Source organism: Lethenteron reissneri, chromosome 20 (genome assembly GCF_015708825.2).
Source record: "Lethenteron reissneri isolate LAM-NWPU_2019-01 chromosome 20, ASM1570882v1, whole genome shotgun sequence".
In the NCBI taxonomy this organism is placed as follows: Eukaryota; Metazoa; Chordata; class Hyperoartia; order Petromyzontiformes; family Petromyzontidae; genus Lethenteron; species Lethenteron reissneri.
The window spans coordinates 8,529,097-8,542,966 of NC_083798.1; the positions used below are offsets into that span (position 1 = coordinate 8,529,097).

Sequence of the window (13,870 nt, forward strand, 5' to 3'; positions counted from 1 at the left end):
GTCACACGGTGAGTGAAAAACAAACCGATTGGGACTTGCACATACCGGGCGTCCTGGCGGCATACCGCATGGTTCCGCACGCGTCCACAGGATATTCGCCATTTTTCCTGATGTATGGTCGTGAGAATGTACCCCCGATTGATGTGCAACTGGGTGCGGTGGGTAAACAACCGTCCCCTTCCTTGCCTGATCACGTACGGGACTCGCTTAAACGGGTTACGGAGGCGCGAGAGGCAGCCAGATGTGCGACGGCCCGTACGCAGGCAAGGAACGAGAGGTATGCGCGTCGATCGCGAACTGACATGCCCTGGTCGGTGGGCGATCGGGCATGGCTCCATTGCCCTCAGGTGCCAGTGGGCATGTCCCCTAAACTGCACAAGCCTTGGCGGGGGCCTGTGAGGCTGGTGAACATTCGGAATCCCCAGAGTGTTCGCATCCAGTACGGCCAATGTCGTTGGTATGTCCATTCGTCGCGACTCAAGCCTTATGCTGACCCGCGTGCTGGCCCTTCATCTCCACTTGTTGACCTGCCGGGGTCTGGCGTGCCGAATGTGCCACTTGCCTCGCCGATTGAGCCGATTGATCCCCAGCAGGGCTGTGTTCTACCCCCCGCAGACGCACAGGTTTTGAAGGACGACGAGACCTTGGACGTTCCACCTCCAAAGGGGCCTGTCCCAGATACAATGGAAACCGAAACTTCTTCTTCTCCACGGCAACCACCTCCTGCTGAACAGTTGGCGAGGCAACCACGAACGAAAGGAGGAGAGGGTCCGGCGTCGCGTACGCGGTCGAAGTCTCTCCCATTTCGCTAATACTGCTTGCCTTGCGGTCTGTCACCCTGGTGTTACTGCGCTCCAGGGGCGCCCTAATGTATGTCTGTTGTTTAATGTTTTACATTCCTCGGCGCGTTGATGCCTACTCCCCCTTACCTTGTTAATGCGTCTCAGACGCCCTAAGATTATTCACAGGGATTCGGCCTGTCACCCCTTTTCCCAGCCGAGATGGCTGACTTTTTACACCGGGGGGGGGTGGGGGGGGGGTGGGGGTGATGTAATGTGAGGTTATATCCGGGTCGTTGACGGATTACAACTCGTCACGACGATTGGCTCTGCCGGTCCTGGTCTATAGCCAATGGGGGGAAGCCTAGAGGCGTGGCCCTGACGTAATGGAAAGGTGACAGCTGGTTGTAGAGGATTGGTTCTGCTGGCTTTAGCCACAGCCAATGGGGAGACAAGTCAGGGGCGTGGTCCCGGGAGCCTCTGGAATATTCCATAAAGGCTAACCAGGATTGGTGGAAACGTACCACGTGACCCGGGTATTAAATAGGGGTGGAGACGTACGACACGTGGTCAGAACGGGAACGAACAGAGGAAGGGGGCCACGCGGGAGCGGGGCTCTGGGTTGCCACGTGGCAGTGTGTCTCTCTATCTGTCCCTCTCACGCTGCCTGTCAGCAGCGTGAAGGAAAGCTGTAATGCAAAGTTTAATAAAAGACCGGATTCCAGAAGTCGCCTCAACGAGCTTTATTACACGAGTATACGTGCACGTGTGTGATTCGTATATACGCAGCCCTATTTTCTATCATTACAACCTGCGGTGGAGCACACAGTTCCTACCTTACTGCATCGGATAGAGTTCAGAGTGAAGCAGTCGGGGGATTGATGAACCAGCACTTGCTGCTTCACTCCAGTCACTCAATAATCAGGGGTGAGTCGCCGCCTTATCATTCTTCTATCACTATTTCCATGGTTACTGTTCCTGTGAACTTCATTCCGCCCAATTAGAGGACTGCCATACTGTATTGTCTCTTACTGTGTTCAACCACCACACTGCAGTTCCAAACAACGCTCACCCACAAACCCACGCACTCCCCACTCAACAGCCACACACACTGCAGGTCACAAAGCTTCTCTTTCTGCTTCTTTCCTTGTATTGCTCCACTTTGGAATTCCCTCCCATCGTCGATTTTCCCAAGTCTTAATAATAACCTTGCTGAATTCAATAAACTTGTTTAATCTTCCCTTTAACAACTTTGAAAGTGATCTTTGTTGCTGGCCACTTGATGTTTTGGGCCTTTGGACCTATGCTAGGATTGCCACCTGTCCTACAAATTACATCTGTATTTGGGTGGCAGGAATTGAATTGTACCGATATTTGGAGGTACTGTGTTGAACTTATATCACAGTAGACCGTACAATTTTTATAGACCTGAGCTAAATGAGAAATATGTTTAGGTTTGTTCTTTGGAAAAGATGGAGGCCCTAGCCTGTGCTCGGCGATTTGGTGCACAGACACGTGGTTAGCACGCTGCACTACAAACCTGGTGAACCAAATTCAATTCCCACTTATGGCCAACACCAGTCACGATAATCTGAACCGGTCCTGGGCCTCCCCTAGGTCGACAGCCTCAAATGAGTACCTGGTGCGGTATGTAAACATCACCACTGGAGAAGCAAAGGCATGGTGATGGCCACCCACCCCCTCGTATGCCGTGCCGGCCTTCATAGGTGCTCACTAATAGCACTTGCTCCAACAGTCTGTTACAGGCTCTACGGGGAATCTTTGTCTGTGTGCGTATTTTTCTACAGGAGACTTACCAGAGGTGGCACGGGCTGTGGTGCGCTCCAGGGGTGCATGCCTGCTGGGATTGATCACCAGAGAGCGGCGAGCCAGCGAGATATCAGCAGTGACACGAGTGATAGAGATCCTGCACAGGAGAACAGCTCAATCTGTCAACGCCACTTTGGTGCTGCATTGGTCACCACGCTGGACTTGTAATCCAGAATTCACCTGTTCGATTCCACCTTCCAGCATGGCAGCTGAAACGATAGTTTCTCAAATCCACCCCACTTACCTCTGTCCACCAAGCAGTATGAATGAGCGCACCACAGTTCAGACAAATTGGTGACACTGTATTTGTAGTGGTGCCAATAATATGAATAAAGTCACCACATTTGTCGATGACACTCTCTTAATGTGAACAAGTGTTTTATAGGTGACGGTTTGGGCAATGGTAGATATTCTCTCTGGCTTCTTTATGTGTTGTGAAGAAGCGCCAATGCCTACATTTTCACCTATTTTATATTTCTTTTTAAGGCCACATGGTTATTCACCAACGTGTAGTGCTTTCTTATTCCAGACAGGATGATTATATTCACCGTATACATCGTGACAGCACATGCTACTGGTGCACAAACAGGGGTTGGTAACTCTTTTTTTGCATTATCGGTAACTGCATGGAACATCATGGTGAAATACTATTATAGGTTTGCTACCGGTTGACTACCGGTTGTCGTTTAACGGCCAAAGTACCTCCGATTTGCAAGGTTGGCGACGTACAATGCTAGATAAGTTTAACATACATATATAAGGAGTACGTAATTATATGTGTACATTATACCAAATTATATGATTAGTCTTATGTGTTATATGGTTCTGTGTCCAATGAGGACCCATATCTTAGAGAGGTCCCTTGCTTATAAACAACTGAAATTTCGCCAGCATTGGTTCAAGCAAGCCTGACTGCTGATGAGACACTGAATCTGGAAATTGGTCCATTGTTTTCTTTTATTGAACTAATGCTGGCAAAATTGCGTACCCCCAAAAGGTCGTGTAGCTATGGAATGTGTAAAAAAAAGATGTCGAGGTACATATGTTGTTACTTATATTCTCCACTATGCGACTTAATCGTTTTCTGTCCGTACAAATCAAGATTACTTCATAGTTCTTGAACTGTAGTTCACTCAAAATACGTGTGACTTCCTTAATTAATGTAACACATCGCCTCCAGGACAGGAAACGAGTGAACGTTGTACGATCACAGAAGGGTTTTACAACTGAGGATGTCACGTGAGTAGAGTCACCGAGCTACACTACGATAGCGGATTATACGGCTTACTGATGTTCTCAAATTCTTCTATTTTAAGCAAATATTTATCTTTTCCAAATGAGATCTGGGTCATTTTAGTTACACAGCGGGCAATGGCTTTTTTTAAAATAATTTACAGCAATTTTCACACTTCGAATTTGGGCCATGATGCGAGCACACAAAGGTATACCCTTCATATGATCTCAAATCATATGTAATGTTAACGTTACTTGGGTAATTTCATTAAAAATTCCATTCAAAATTATTAGGCAGCTGCCAGAGTGAAAACCGCATGCACGCTAGGACCACAATGCACTTCTTCAGGAAATGCTGGTGGATTTTTGCCTAATACACAGGCTGTGTACTTTTTTAAACTAATTTTTGTGCCTTATTTTTTATAGCACACCAGTGATTCACCAATTTCCACTGTGCTCTCAACCCATTACACCAGGGGTCCTCAAACTTTTTAAAGAGGGGGCCAGTTCACTGTCCCTCAGACCGTTGGAGGGCCGGACTATAGTTAAAAAAACTATGAACAAATTCCTATGCACACTGCATATATCTTATTTTGAAGTAAAGAAACAAAACGGGAACAAATACAATATTTAAAATGAAGAACAGTAAAGTTAAATCAACAAACTTGCCAGTATTTCAATGGGAACTATGGGCCTGCTTTTGGCTAATGAGATGGTCAATGTCCGGTTCCATATTTGTCACTGCTAGTCGTAACAAGTGATGCAAGTGTGCATCTGCTAGTCTAGATCTGGTTGGAGATTTCAAATGTTTCATTCTGGAAAAAGTTTGTTCACAGACATAAGCGCTGCCAAAGATGGTTGCCATTTTGAGTGCATGGTTCCTGAGATGAGGATGTTTCAGAGGGGAGAAATGCATAGAAATTATGAAGGCTGCTTGACTTGAATGCGTCTTTCAGAGAGTCACAATTCTGCAGTTCAGCCAGTTCCATTTGGTAAATTGTATCCACATTTTCAATGTCAATAGAAAATGGGTTACGGAAAAGCTGTATGTCCTGTTCATGGAGACGAAGCTCTTTAAATCTAAATTGGAACTCCTTTTGCAATTTTTCCAGTGAATCCACACATGTTTTGTTTGGGAATGCAACCAATGGTTTTTCCGCTAACAGATTTTGAGTTGTGGGGAGATGGCAGAAGTTTTCCTCCTTCACTTGTTTGATGAGGAGGCCTAATTTTACTTCAAATGCTTTGACATGTGATTGCATATCACAGATGAGCTTCCCCTTTCCTTGAAGTTGCACATTGAAACTGTTGAGTAGCTCTGTTACATCTGTCAGAAAGGCAAGGTGCCATTTCCATTCTGCATCATTGAGCTCTGGTACTTCTTTGTTTTTTGAAAACAGAAAAGCTGTAATCTGTGGAAGTAAGTCATAGAAACGTTTCAAAACTCTCCCTAGACTCAGCCAACGGACTTCTGTGTGGTACAGAACATCTTCATAGTCAACATTTAGCTCAGACAGAAATTCCTGAAATTGTCTGTGGTTTAGTGCATGAGCTCTAGTGAAGTTAACAGAGTCCCACTTCAGTGATTTACTACACAGCGCTTGTTGGTGGATGAGGCAGTGTATGGCTATTGGATGAGAATGGTTATGTTTGTCCATCTCTTGGTTAATGCGAGCAATTACTCCTTTCTTAGACCCCACCATGCTAGGAGCACCATCAGTTGTCACACTGGCTAGTTTAGCTCAGTTCAGCTCCAAACCATTCACAGTTTGGCAAACCTTTTCATAGATATCCTCTCCTGTTGTTGTTCCTTTGATGCTTTGCAGTCCAGCAAGCTCTTCTGTGACATCGAAATAGTCATTCGTCCCTCGAATAAAAATTAGAAGTTGTGCAGAATCACGAACATCATTGCTTTCGTCGAGTGCCAAGGACAAATAGGAAAGTTTTTTTGTGGAGTTTTGCAAATGCTGATGGAAATTGTCTCCCATTTCTTCAATCCTCCGTGTAATTGTAGGTCCTGAAAGACTCACTGTACTAAATAAATCGGCCTTCTCTGGACACATCTCTTTGGCAACAGAAAGAAGGCATTCTTTAACAAATTCTCCCTCCACGAATGGTCTGCCAGTGCACACTATTAGCTTGGCAACTTGAAAACTTGCTCGCAGTGATGAAATATTTAGCTGCTTCTGCTTCACAAAAGTATTTTGCTGAGTTGTTAATGTATTTTTCAGTTTTAATATTTTATCTTTTCTCACTTTCTCCGACCAAACAATCATATTTATCTTTATGTTGAGTTTTATAGTGTCGACGTAAATTGTATTCTTTGAACACAGACACTATATTCTGGCATATCAGACACACAGCTCTTTCCTTGTACTGCATGAAAAAGTAATCATAAGTCCACTGCTTTTTGAATATCCTACACTCCGAGTCAATTTTTCTCTTTCTTTACATCATTGTTTCCTAGGGAGTCAAAATTGCTATTAGTAAAATACCAATATATGTACAGCGCTAAAAAAACAATATACCAGCAATAACTTTGCCCACACAGAGACATACAGACTGCACTGCCCATCAATGCAGTCTGATTGGGGGAACTCCGCTTTTACCCCAGGCTCACACTGGTGCGGGTGCCATTAAAAAGTTAATTACACCTGCAGTTTTGTTCACAGATCGCAGTGCGATCTGCGAACTCGCATAGGAATCTGATCGCATGGGGGAGAAGACCCATGCGATCCGATTCCACTGCAGGAAAAAAGAAGGCACATGTGCCTTTTTCTTCTGAATCTAATGCAAGTTCAGCCATACAAGCATATGGCTGAACTCGCACTGCTCAGAGATCGCAACAGTATGAACCGGGGCTTACACAACATACAACATATAACCTCATATAATTGAATAGCAATCAGAATATAAATGCACTTACTGTCATTTAAATTGGGTTTCCTACTCCTCGGCTGTCTGTCACTGACCAGCACGGGAAAACAGCAGGCAGCCCCTCCAGAGATCAGAGATCACTCTGTTATTACCCCTCTATCATTTACTCAGCACACGGAAATATCACTGGGAGTGGAGCCGAGGGGCAAGTGTGGGAGCTGAGGGAGGGAGAGCCAGTCAAGCGCAGCCAGGGGAGGGCTGGCAGCCGTAGGCCTGGGGGGCAAGTCCAGTCAATTGGCCCATTGAACCATTCACCAGCGCAGCCTAATGAGTGCCCACCGCCGCAGCTCAATCATTGCCCACCGCCGCAGCTCAATCAGTGCTCACCAGCGCATGTGGCCCGCGGGCCGTAGTTTGAGGACCCCTGCATTACACTTTCCTCTTGTCATGCCACAAGTGAGTTCCTGCTCAAATGAGCATTGAGGTGGAGCTCATCTCCTGTAATACAGGGTGTTTAAAAAGATCGACCCGATTTGAAATCGCTATATCTGTGTAACCACGAACCGCCCATGAATGAAACTCTTACCACTTGAAAGAGCAGGGCATAGAGTTTCAAATGATTACCGCTAGATGCCTCTCCCAGCGCACAAACAGCCCGTAGCCTCAGTCATTCGCAAGACACACTGCCTCAACGTTGGATAGGTCACACGGGACCCCAAGATTTGGCGCTACACTCTTTACCCCCAAGATCCCCAGACATCACACCCTGCGACTTTTTCTTGTGGGGATACGTCAAAGACCGTGTTTTTGTGCCACCATTAGCAACTAATCTGGATGACCTCAAAAATAGAATCACGGCAGCGGTGACTTCAGTGGAAGAAGACACTTTGAGAGGTGTTGGGGACGAATTCAACTATCGTCTCGATGTTGTCCGTACAGCAGGTGGAGGGCACATAGAGCATTTATAAAATGGTTAGTAAAAGTTGACAACTCATTAAACCGTTTGTAACTTTTTGTGTAATTGTAACATGTTGCCATCGTGAAATATCCTGTTTTAAAATTGGGTCCATCCTTTTTAAACACCCTGTACTTGAAATCTTTTTTTTTATACCAGGTAAGGGCCACTGAGCTATACAGCTGTTTTTCAGAAGTGACCTGGCCACAAATGATAGCTCAACGAAGTGGCTTATCACGTGAACATTTATAGCAGCCATATACTCTGTGTTTTTAAATGTGAAATGAAAAACAGGAGGATCCTGGAGAAAAATCCACGCGACCATAGGGAGAATATGCAAACTGCAAATATACAGGCATCAGGGTCGTGATCAAACTCACAATCTGCTGCATACCAGGCGATGAAGTTAACATCTCACCACCACTGTTGACGGCCCTCAGCCAGTGGTGAAAGTTACTCATTCCTATGGTGAGGACAAATTTATCCATAGTACAATTACTTCCACTGTTGCTGGGTTGGGCTTCTCTGTTGTAAAATATTTCCAAGAAAGGCAACTCACCTTCCCTCGAATCTGTGCTTGAGAAAATCAAACAGTGCCTTCTGCATCATATCTGTGATCTGTTCACAACACACAAGTGGCAAGGCAATCCAGGACAAATCAGCAAAATCATGCATAACGTGTCCCAATGTTTGTCTTCGGAAGCATTTAATCAACAATACAGAAACCTTCAAACCTCTATCGCTACTACCATGGCCACTGTTCCTTTGAACTTTGCTCATTGATTCATCCACATGTCATCCACGCTGTGTTTAACCACCGCACTGCGGGTCACAACGCTACTCGTTCTGCATCCGCCCTGGCACATTTGACTTCCCTCCTTTCCCCCAAGCTCTTGCTCAATTCAAGAAATGTGCTCTTGTCAATTATTTCTCTGATGGTGCTGTTTGTTGCTGGCTGCTTTACATTTTGGGCCTTTGGACCTGTACGGTATTTTAAATATTTTGTAATATTAGGTTTCATATATTGAACAGCTGCATGACAATGCTGCACTGTGTGTGCGCTACACATGCACGCATCGTATTAACGATGCATAACCACTCATGATACGTGTGAATGAGACGCCACTAATGTCTCGGTTGTGGTTTTCTGAGTGGATGGCAGATTATTTTATTCAATTGGCATGAGTATTTCAAGTGGTTGTGTGGTTCTACACAAGACGCCCAAGCAGCATCACTGCCGTGCGGGGTGAATGATCCTGTCTTGCGGAACCGCAGAGCCCCAACCCGAACCTCGTAGCCCTTGAGTGAAGGCCCGACCAGCACCACGGGACGCATCGATGGCACTACGTCGTATGGAGGAATCCCCTCCGCCTGTGAGGTTTTGGGTCCGCAGCAGAAACATCGACAGCAGAGAAACAAACGTGTCGCCAGTCCCAGCTGATTTAAATACGTGATTAAAACTCGCTCACTCAACGCCTGAAAACGCCACCGCGCGAGTTTATTCTACGTGAATCACTTAATTGTGTATTTACGTGTGTGTTTGACTGGGTGAGATATACACTGTGTAAACGCAAACTGTGTTCGTTACATATTTAAAATGTGTACGTGCCATGACGTGTGTGGGCAAATGTGAACGAGTGTAAGAACTGCAAAATACACAACACAAAATAATCATTCGCGTCATTATGGAGAATATGAGTAATAACATAAAATGTTATTTCTTTTGTAACTTTCATTCTCCACGACGCAAATTACTGTTTTATGCATTTCGTCGTTTTCCACCGAGCAGGAATCAATATCTAACAGAGCGCGTTTTTGCCGAAAAACATCTGGCAGTTCACCAGCTCTGGCTCAAGTCAGGGGGCATCCACTCAGCACGTGCGCATGGAGGGGGGGGGGGGGTAACACAAATGCGTACGCTTGAGTATGGGGGGGGGGGTCTACTGACAATGTACGCATAGGAAACGGGGGGGGGGGTGAAGCCTCGATAATAATTTGGCTACATTGGCCTTCAAATGAGTTAGATAGTCCGGCGGTGGACTATCTGTTTGCTTAAACACGTTTAATATTATTTTAATCCTTGATCGTTACTGCGTGGATTAAATATCGGTCGTTTTATAGGATTGGGCAGGGGGGTGCGCCAGGCGAACGTACGCAGGTGGGGGGGGGGGGGTGTAATAAGTCCGCATGCGTACAGGGAGGGGGGGAGGGGTCAGGTTTTGACAGATTTTTGCGTACGGACTAAATGGATGGCCCTAAGCCTGGCTCTGCTGATGATGAGACACAGAGAGTCCAAATGGTCCAGAGTTTGCTCGTGTTGAACCAATGCTGCTGCAAGTATGCTGCAAGTATGCACTTATATAGAAGGATGTACCGCTGATGGTATGTGTAAAAGATACGTACAATACATTTTTTTTACGTGTAAGGATAGATATGTTAAGCAAACAATTATTTACTTTGCGCATGTCAAGCCCGGAACTCACCAGCTTTTGTTTATGCTTGGCTGCTTGCGTGAGCAGTGAGAGGGACACAACGAGAGCGTGCACCGACCGTGATTAATGAAAAATAACTGGAGCTTACGCACAGCTTTCGCGGAATGGCGATACGCGGCGTGGTTACGGTGGATGTAGGAAATGTGGTTGCTGGTAGGAGTAGTGATGGTGGTAGTTGGTATTGTGGTAGCTGGTGGTGTGATTCAATTTTGTTTTAATTAACCGCGTAAGAACACAAGACACAAGTAGATTCGCATTTGCAAGAGGGATCTGGGTCACCAAAAGGACAAAAACATAACATAAAGACGAAGTGCATCCATGAAGCAAACAAAAATCAAAGCACAAACAAATAAATAGAGCAATATTTTTTAAACCGCATGACAGAAGTATTAAAACATAAAGAGTATCAAACCAAATACATTACCTGTGACGAACGTTGGCTAGGACAAATTGCTGTAATAAAAAACCGTCGTGCAATTGAGTTAAAGAATCACCAAGGTGGGATTCGGGTGATTGTGTCGCGGCGTGGAACAGACGGGGGGACACGCGTCACACACAAATACACACAGACAGACACAACAACAACCGCCATTGGCCACTAAGTGGCGGGGACGTCACCACGACGCTTGTGCCAGGCTATGTGCACGTTGAGACTACGTGAAGTGTCGAACGCCCGCCGGCAGGAGATCACGGGGCAGACCTAGGTGCCACGGGTCGACTGACTGAGATGACTGGCTGTGCCCCCTACTGTGCCAACTTGCTGTGCTTTTAGGCACCCGGCGCTCCGCTCGTTGTTGTGAGCGTCGCTCCTCTGCCCTCTGTTGTTGTTGGAGGGCGACTGCCTCCAACTGCCCAATAGCGTCCTTCACGAGCCTCCTCCACAGAGGCCGATCTTGACACCGCTGGCACCAGTCATTGGCAAGTCCACTCAGCTCCACATCCTCCTGTACCACATCACTCCATCTCTTCTCTAGCCCGTGCCGCGCCCGTTTAGCCCCCTCAATCCAGCCAAACAAAATCTGTTTGGGCATGCGGTGATTGGGCATGCGGGCTACATGGCCCAGCCAACGCAGCCTTGCCTGCCGGAGGAGTTCACCGATGGGACTTTGTCCAGATCTTTCGAGGATTTGTGAGCTCCTCACACAATCCAGCCTGGTTAAACCCAGGATTGATCGTAGGCAGGCCAGCCTAAATGTTTCTAACCGACGGAGATGTTCCATTATGGGGGTCCACGTTTCGCAAGCGTAGAGAAGGGAGGGAATGACTGGCCGAGAAGACCAGAAGCTTCGTGCGGAGCGACAGACCAGGTAGCTTCCACACAGCGTTACACAACCGATGAAAAAATAATGCCGCTTGACTGATTCGGAGTGATACCTCTGCTGTTAAACCAGAGCCGGTCATGAGCACACTGCCCAGGTATGGGAAACTCTCCACTCTCTCCACAACTGCCCCATCACCAATTGGGAGTTGTGGGGTGGAGTGCCCGATGATGCCCTGGTGGTCCCCCTTCTTAAAGAGGGGGACCACCAGGGCATCCTTCCATTCCTGCGGAACCTGCGGAACCCGTCATGTAGGGCAGTCTGCGCACAAACGCCACCCTCCCTCAGCATTTCGCTTGGGAAATCATCTCTGTCCGGTGCCTTTCCTGGTCTCAGACTCTGGATCGTCTTTAGTACTTCCTCAACGGATGGCACCTCAGCCAGCCACTCACAGGGGGTGACTTCCTCCTCCAATATTTGAGGCACCGCAGCCTCAACAGGGTCATTCCCACTTTGTCCCATGATGTTTTCCAGGCTGAGGGATTCCCTCTCCTCCAGGAACTCACAGGAATGCTCAGCAAATCTGCAAACCTGTTCCTGGGGGTCGGAGATTGGATCAGCGTTCTTTCCCCTAATGATGGTAATAGGTGTGGTGCTGCAGGTTACTTTTTTGATGGAGTTAAATATGGATTTGTGATCGCGGGCCATTGAGGCAGACTCCATCTCCTCAGCAACTCGCGACCACCACCCATCCTTACAGCGCCTCACGGTTCTCCCAACCTCCGAGCGAAGGCTGCGGAAAGCCTCCTCATTCTCTGACGTGGGATGCTGTAGACGATTAGAGTGGGCCTGTCGCTTTTTCTCAACCATCCTGAACATCTCCTCTGTCAGCCAGGGTCTCTGGGGAGGTCTGGACCGCATACCCAAAGCAGCCATTGCAGCTGCATGAGTCAGTCCTAAACCTCACCCATTTACCCTTCACATCAGGAGTGGGGGACGATGCCAACCCCAGCCGCAAGCGATGATGAAATTCTCACTTGCAACTTCCATCAGCCAGCTGAGACCAAGCTACCTTAGGTTGGAATGGGGTCCTGGGTATACACCCACCACCGGAGTGGAAGAATGGCAGGCGCATCTTACAGATGACAAGTCGATGGTCAGAGGGCAGATCAGCTCCACGGTAGGTCCTGGTGTCAAGGATATGGGCTCGCATCCGCTGGTCTGTCACTATGTAGTCCAGCAGATGTTCTTGCTTGGACCCGGCATGCATCCATGATGTTGTGTGGATGCGCCGATGCCGGAACAGCGTGTTGGTAATTACAAGCCCATGGGCTGCACAAAAATCTAGCAGCCTCCTACCGTTGTTATTGAGCTGATCTGGCCCATGCCTTCCAATCACTTCAGACCAGGTGCCAGCATCATGACCAACTCAGGCATTGAAGTAACCCAACAAGATGACTCTATCCCGAGGGGTCACTTTAGCCAGCACCTGTGACAGGAGGTCATATAAGGCATCTGACTCATCATCCCTCCACAGATGTTCGTCTTCAGTGGGAGCATAAGTAACCACGACCACCACTCGTCGCCTCCGGTCGATGGGAAGGCGAGCCCAAAGTAGCCTGGGGCTTACAGCTTCCCACACCTCACCGCCACCCTCCCACGTCCCCTTCATTCTTTTGTTCAGAAGAAGAGCCACACCCTGTTTTTTGGCAGTCTCCTGCCCCGAGTAGAGGACTGTCCACCCCTCATGGTGGCAGGAGCCAGAGCCGGTCCACTGGACCTCCTGTATGCCACAGAGATCCAGGCGGTACCAGTCCAGCTCGCGACAGAGGAGTGGCAGCCTTTCCTCCGCAGTGAGCGTTTGAACATTCCACGTGGTCACACGTAGTGGCTTTTTGTTGTTTCTGGAGCAGCCCCGAGGGTAAAAATGCAATATCCTAGCTCCGCCAGATGGGGTTTGGCCAGGAGACGTCATAGACGCCTGTCCCCCCGTAGCCTCCGGCACAATCTTATTAATTAGACAGACACACACACAGACAGAGAGAAAGGAGAGGGCTACAGCTGCTGTCACCGACCATGGGCCGGGGCTGCCGCCGTGTGCTTGGCTCCGCCGCCGCTCTCCTCCGCGCCGCCTGCAGCCTTGCTGCGCGGTCCGTGTGGAGGCAGAGGGACGACACACAGCAATGGTGTACAACTTTCATCTCCAGCATTCGGGAGGAATTGTTATGAAGCTCGTTAAAAGTGAATAGGAAATTGCCATTTTTTTTCATCACAAGATTTGGCAATGGGATGTTAAGGTGTAAGGTTGTTTTATCCTGGGATGTGAATATCTGATTGTTATTTAATGGGTAATCTAATTATATTATACACAAAATATAATCGTGTAAATCATGCCTGTAAACAATTATTTGTTACTAGCTTGTTAGCTCGTCCTAGGACGGAAGC

General features: G+C 47.6%; 1 protein-coding gene across 1 annotated transcript in view; it reads right to left on the reverse strand.

The window, feature by feature from the left end:
• Positions 1-13,870, reverse strand: part of LOC133344697 (voltage-dependent L-type calcium channel subunit beta-2-like) — a 32,503-nt gene that overhangs the window by 10,392 nt on the left and 8,241 nt on the right. Inside the window, 5 exon segments of the mRNA XM_061554764.1 lie at positions 2,597-2,706; positions 8,234-8,292; positions 8,965-9,045; positions 10,158-10,177; positions 13,501-13,568. Of these exon segments, the coding sequence (XP_061410748.1) occupies positions 2,597-2,706; positions 8,234-8,292; positions 8,965-9,045; positions 10,158-10,177; positions 13,501-13,568 (338 nt within the window).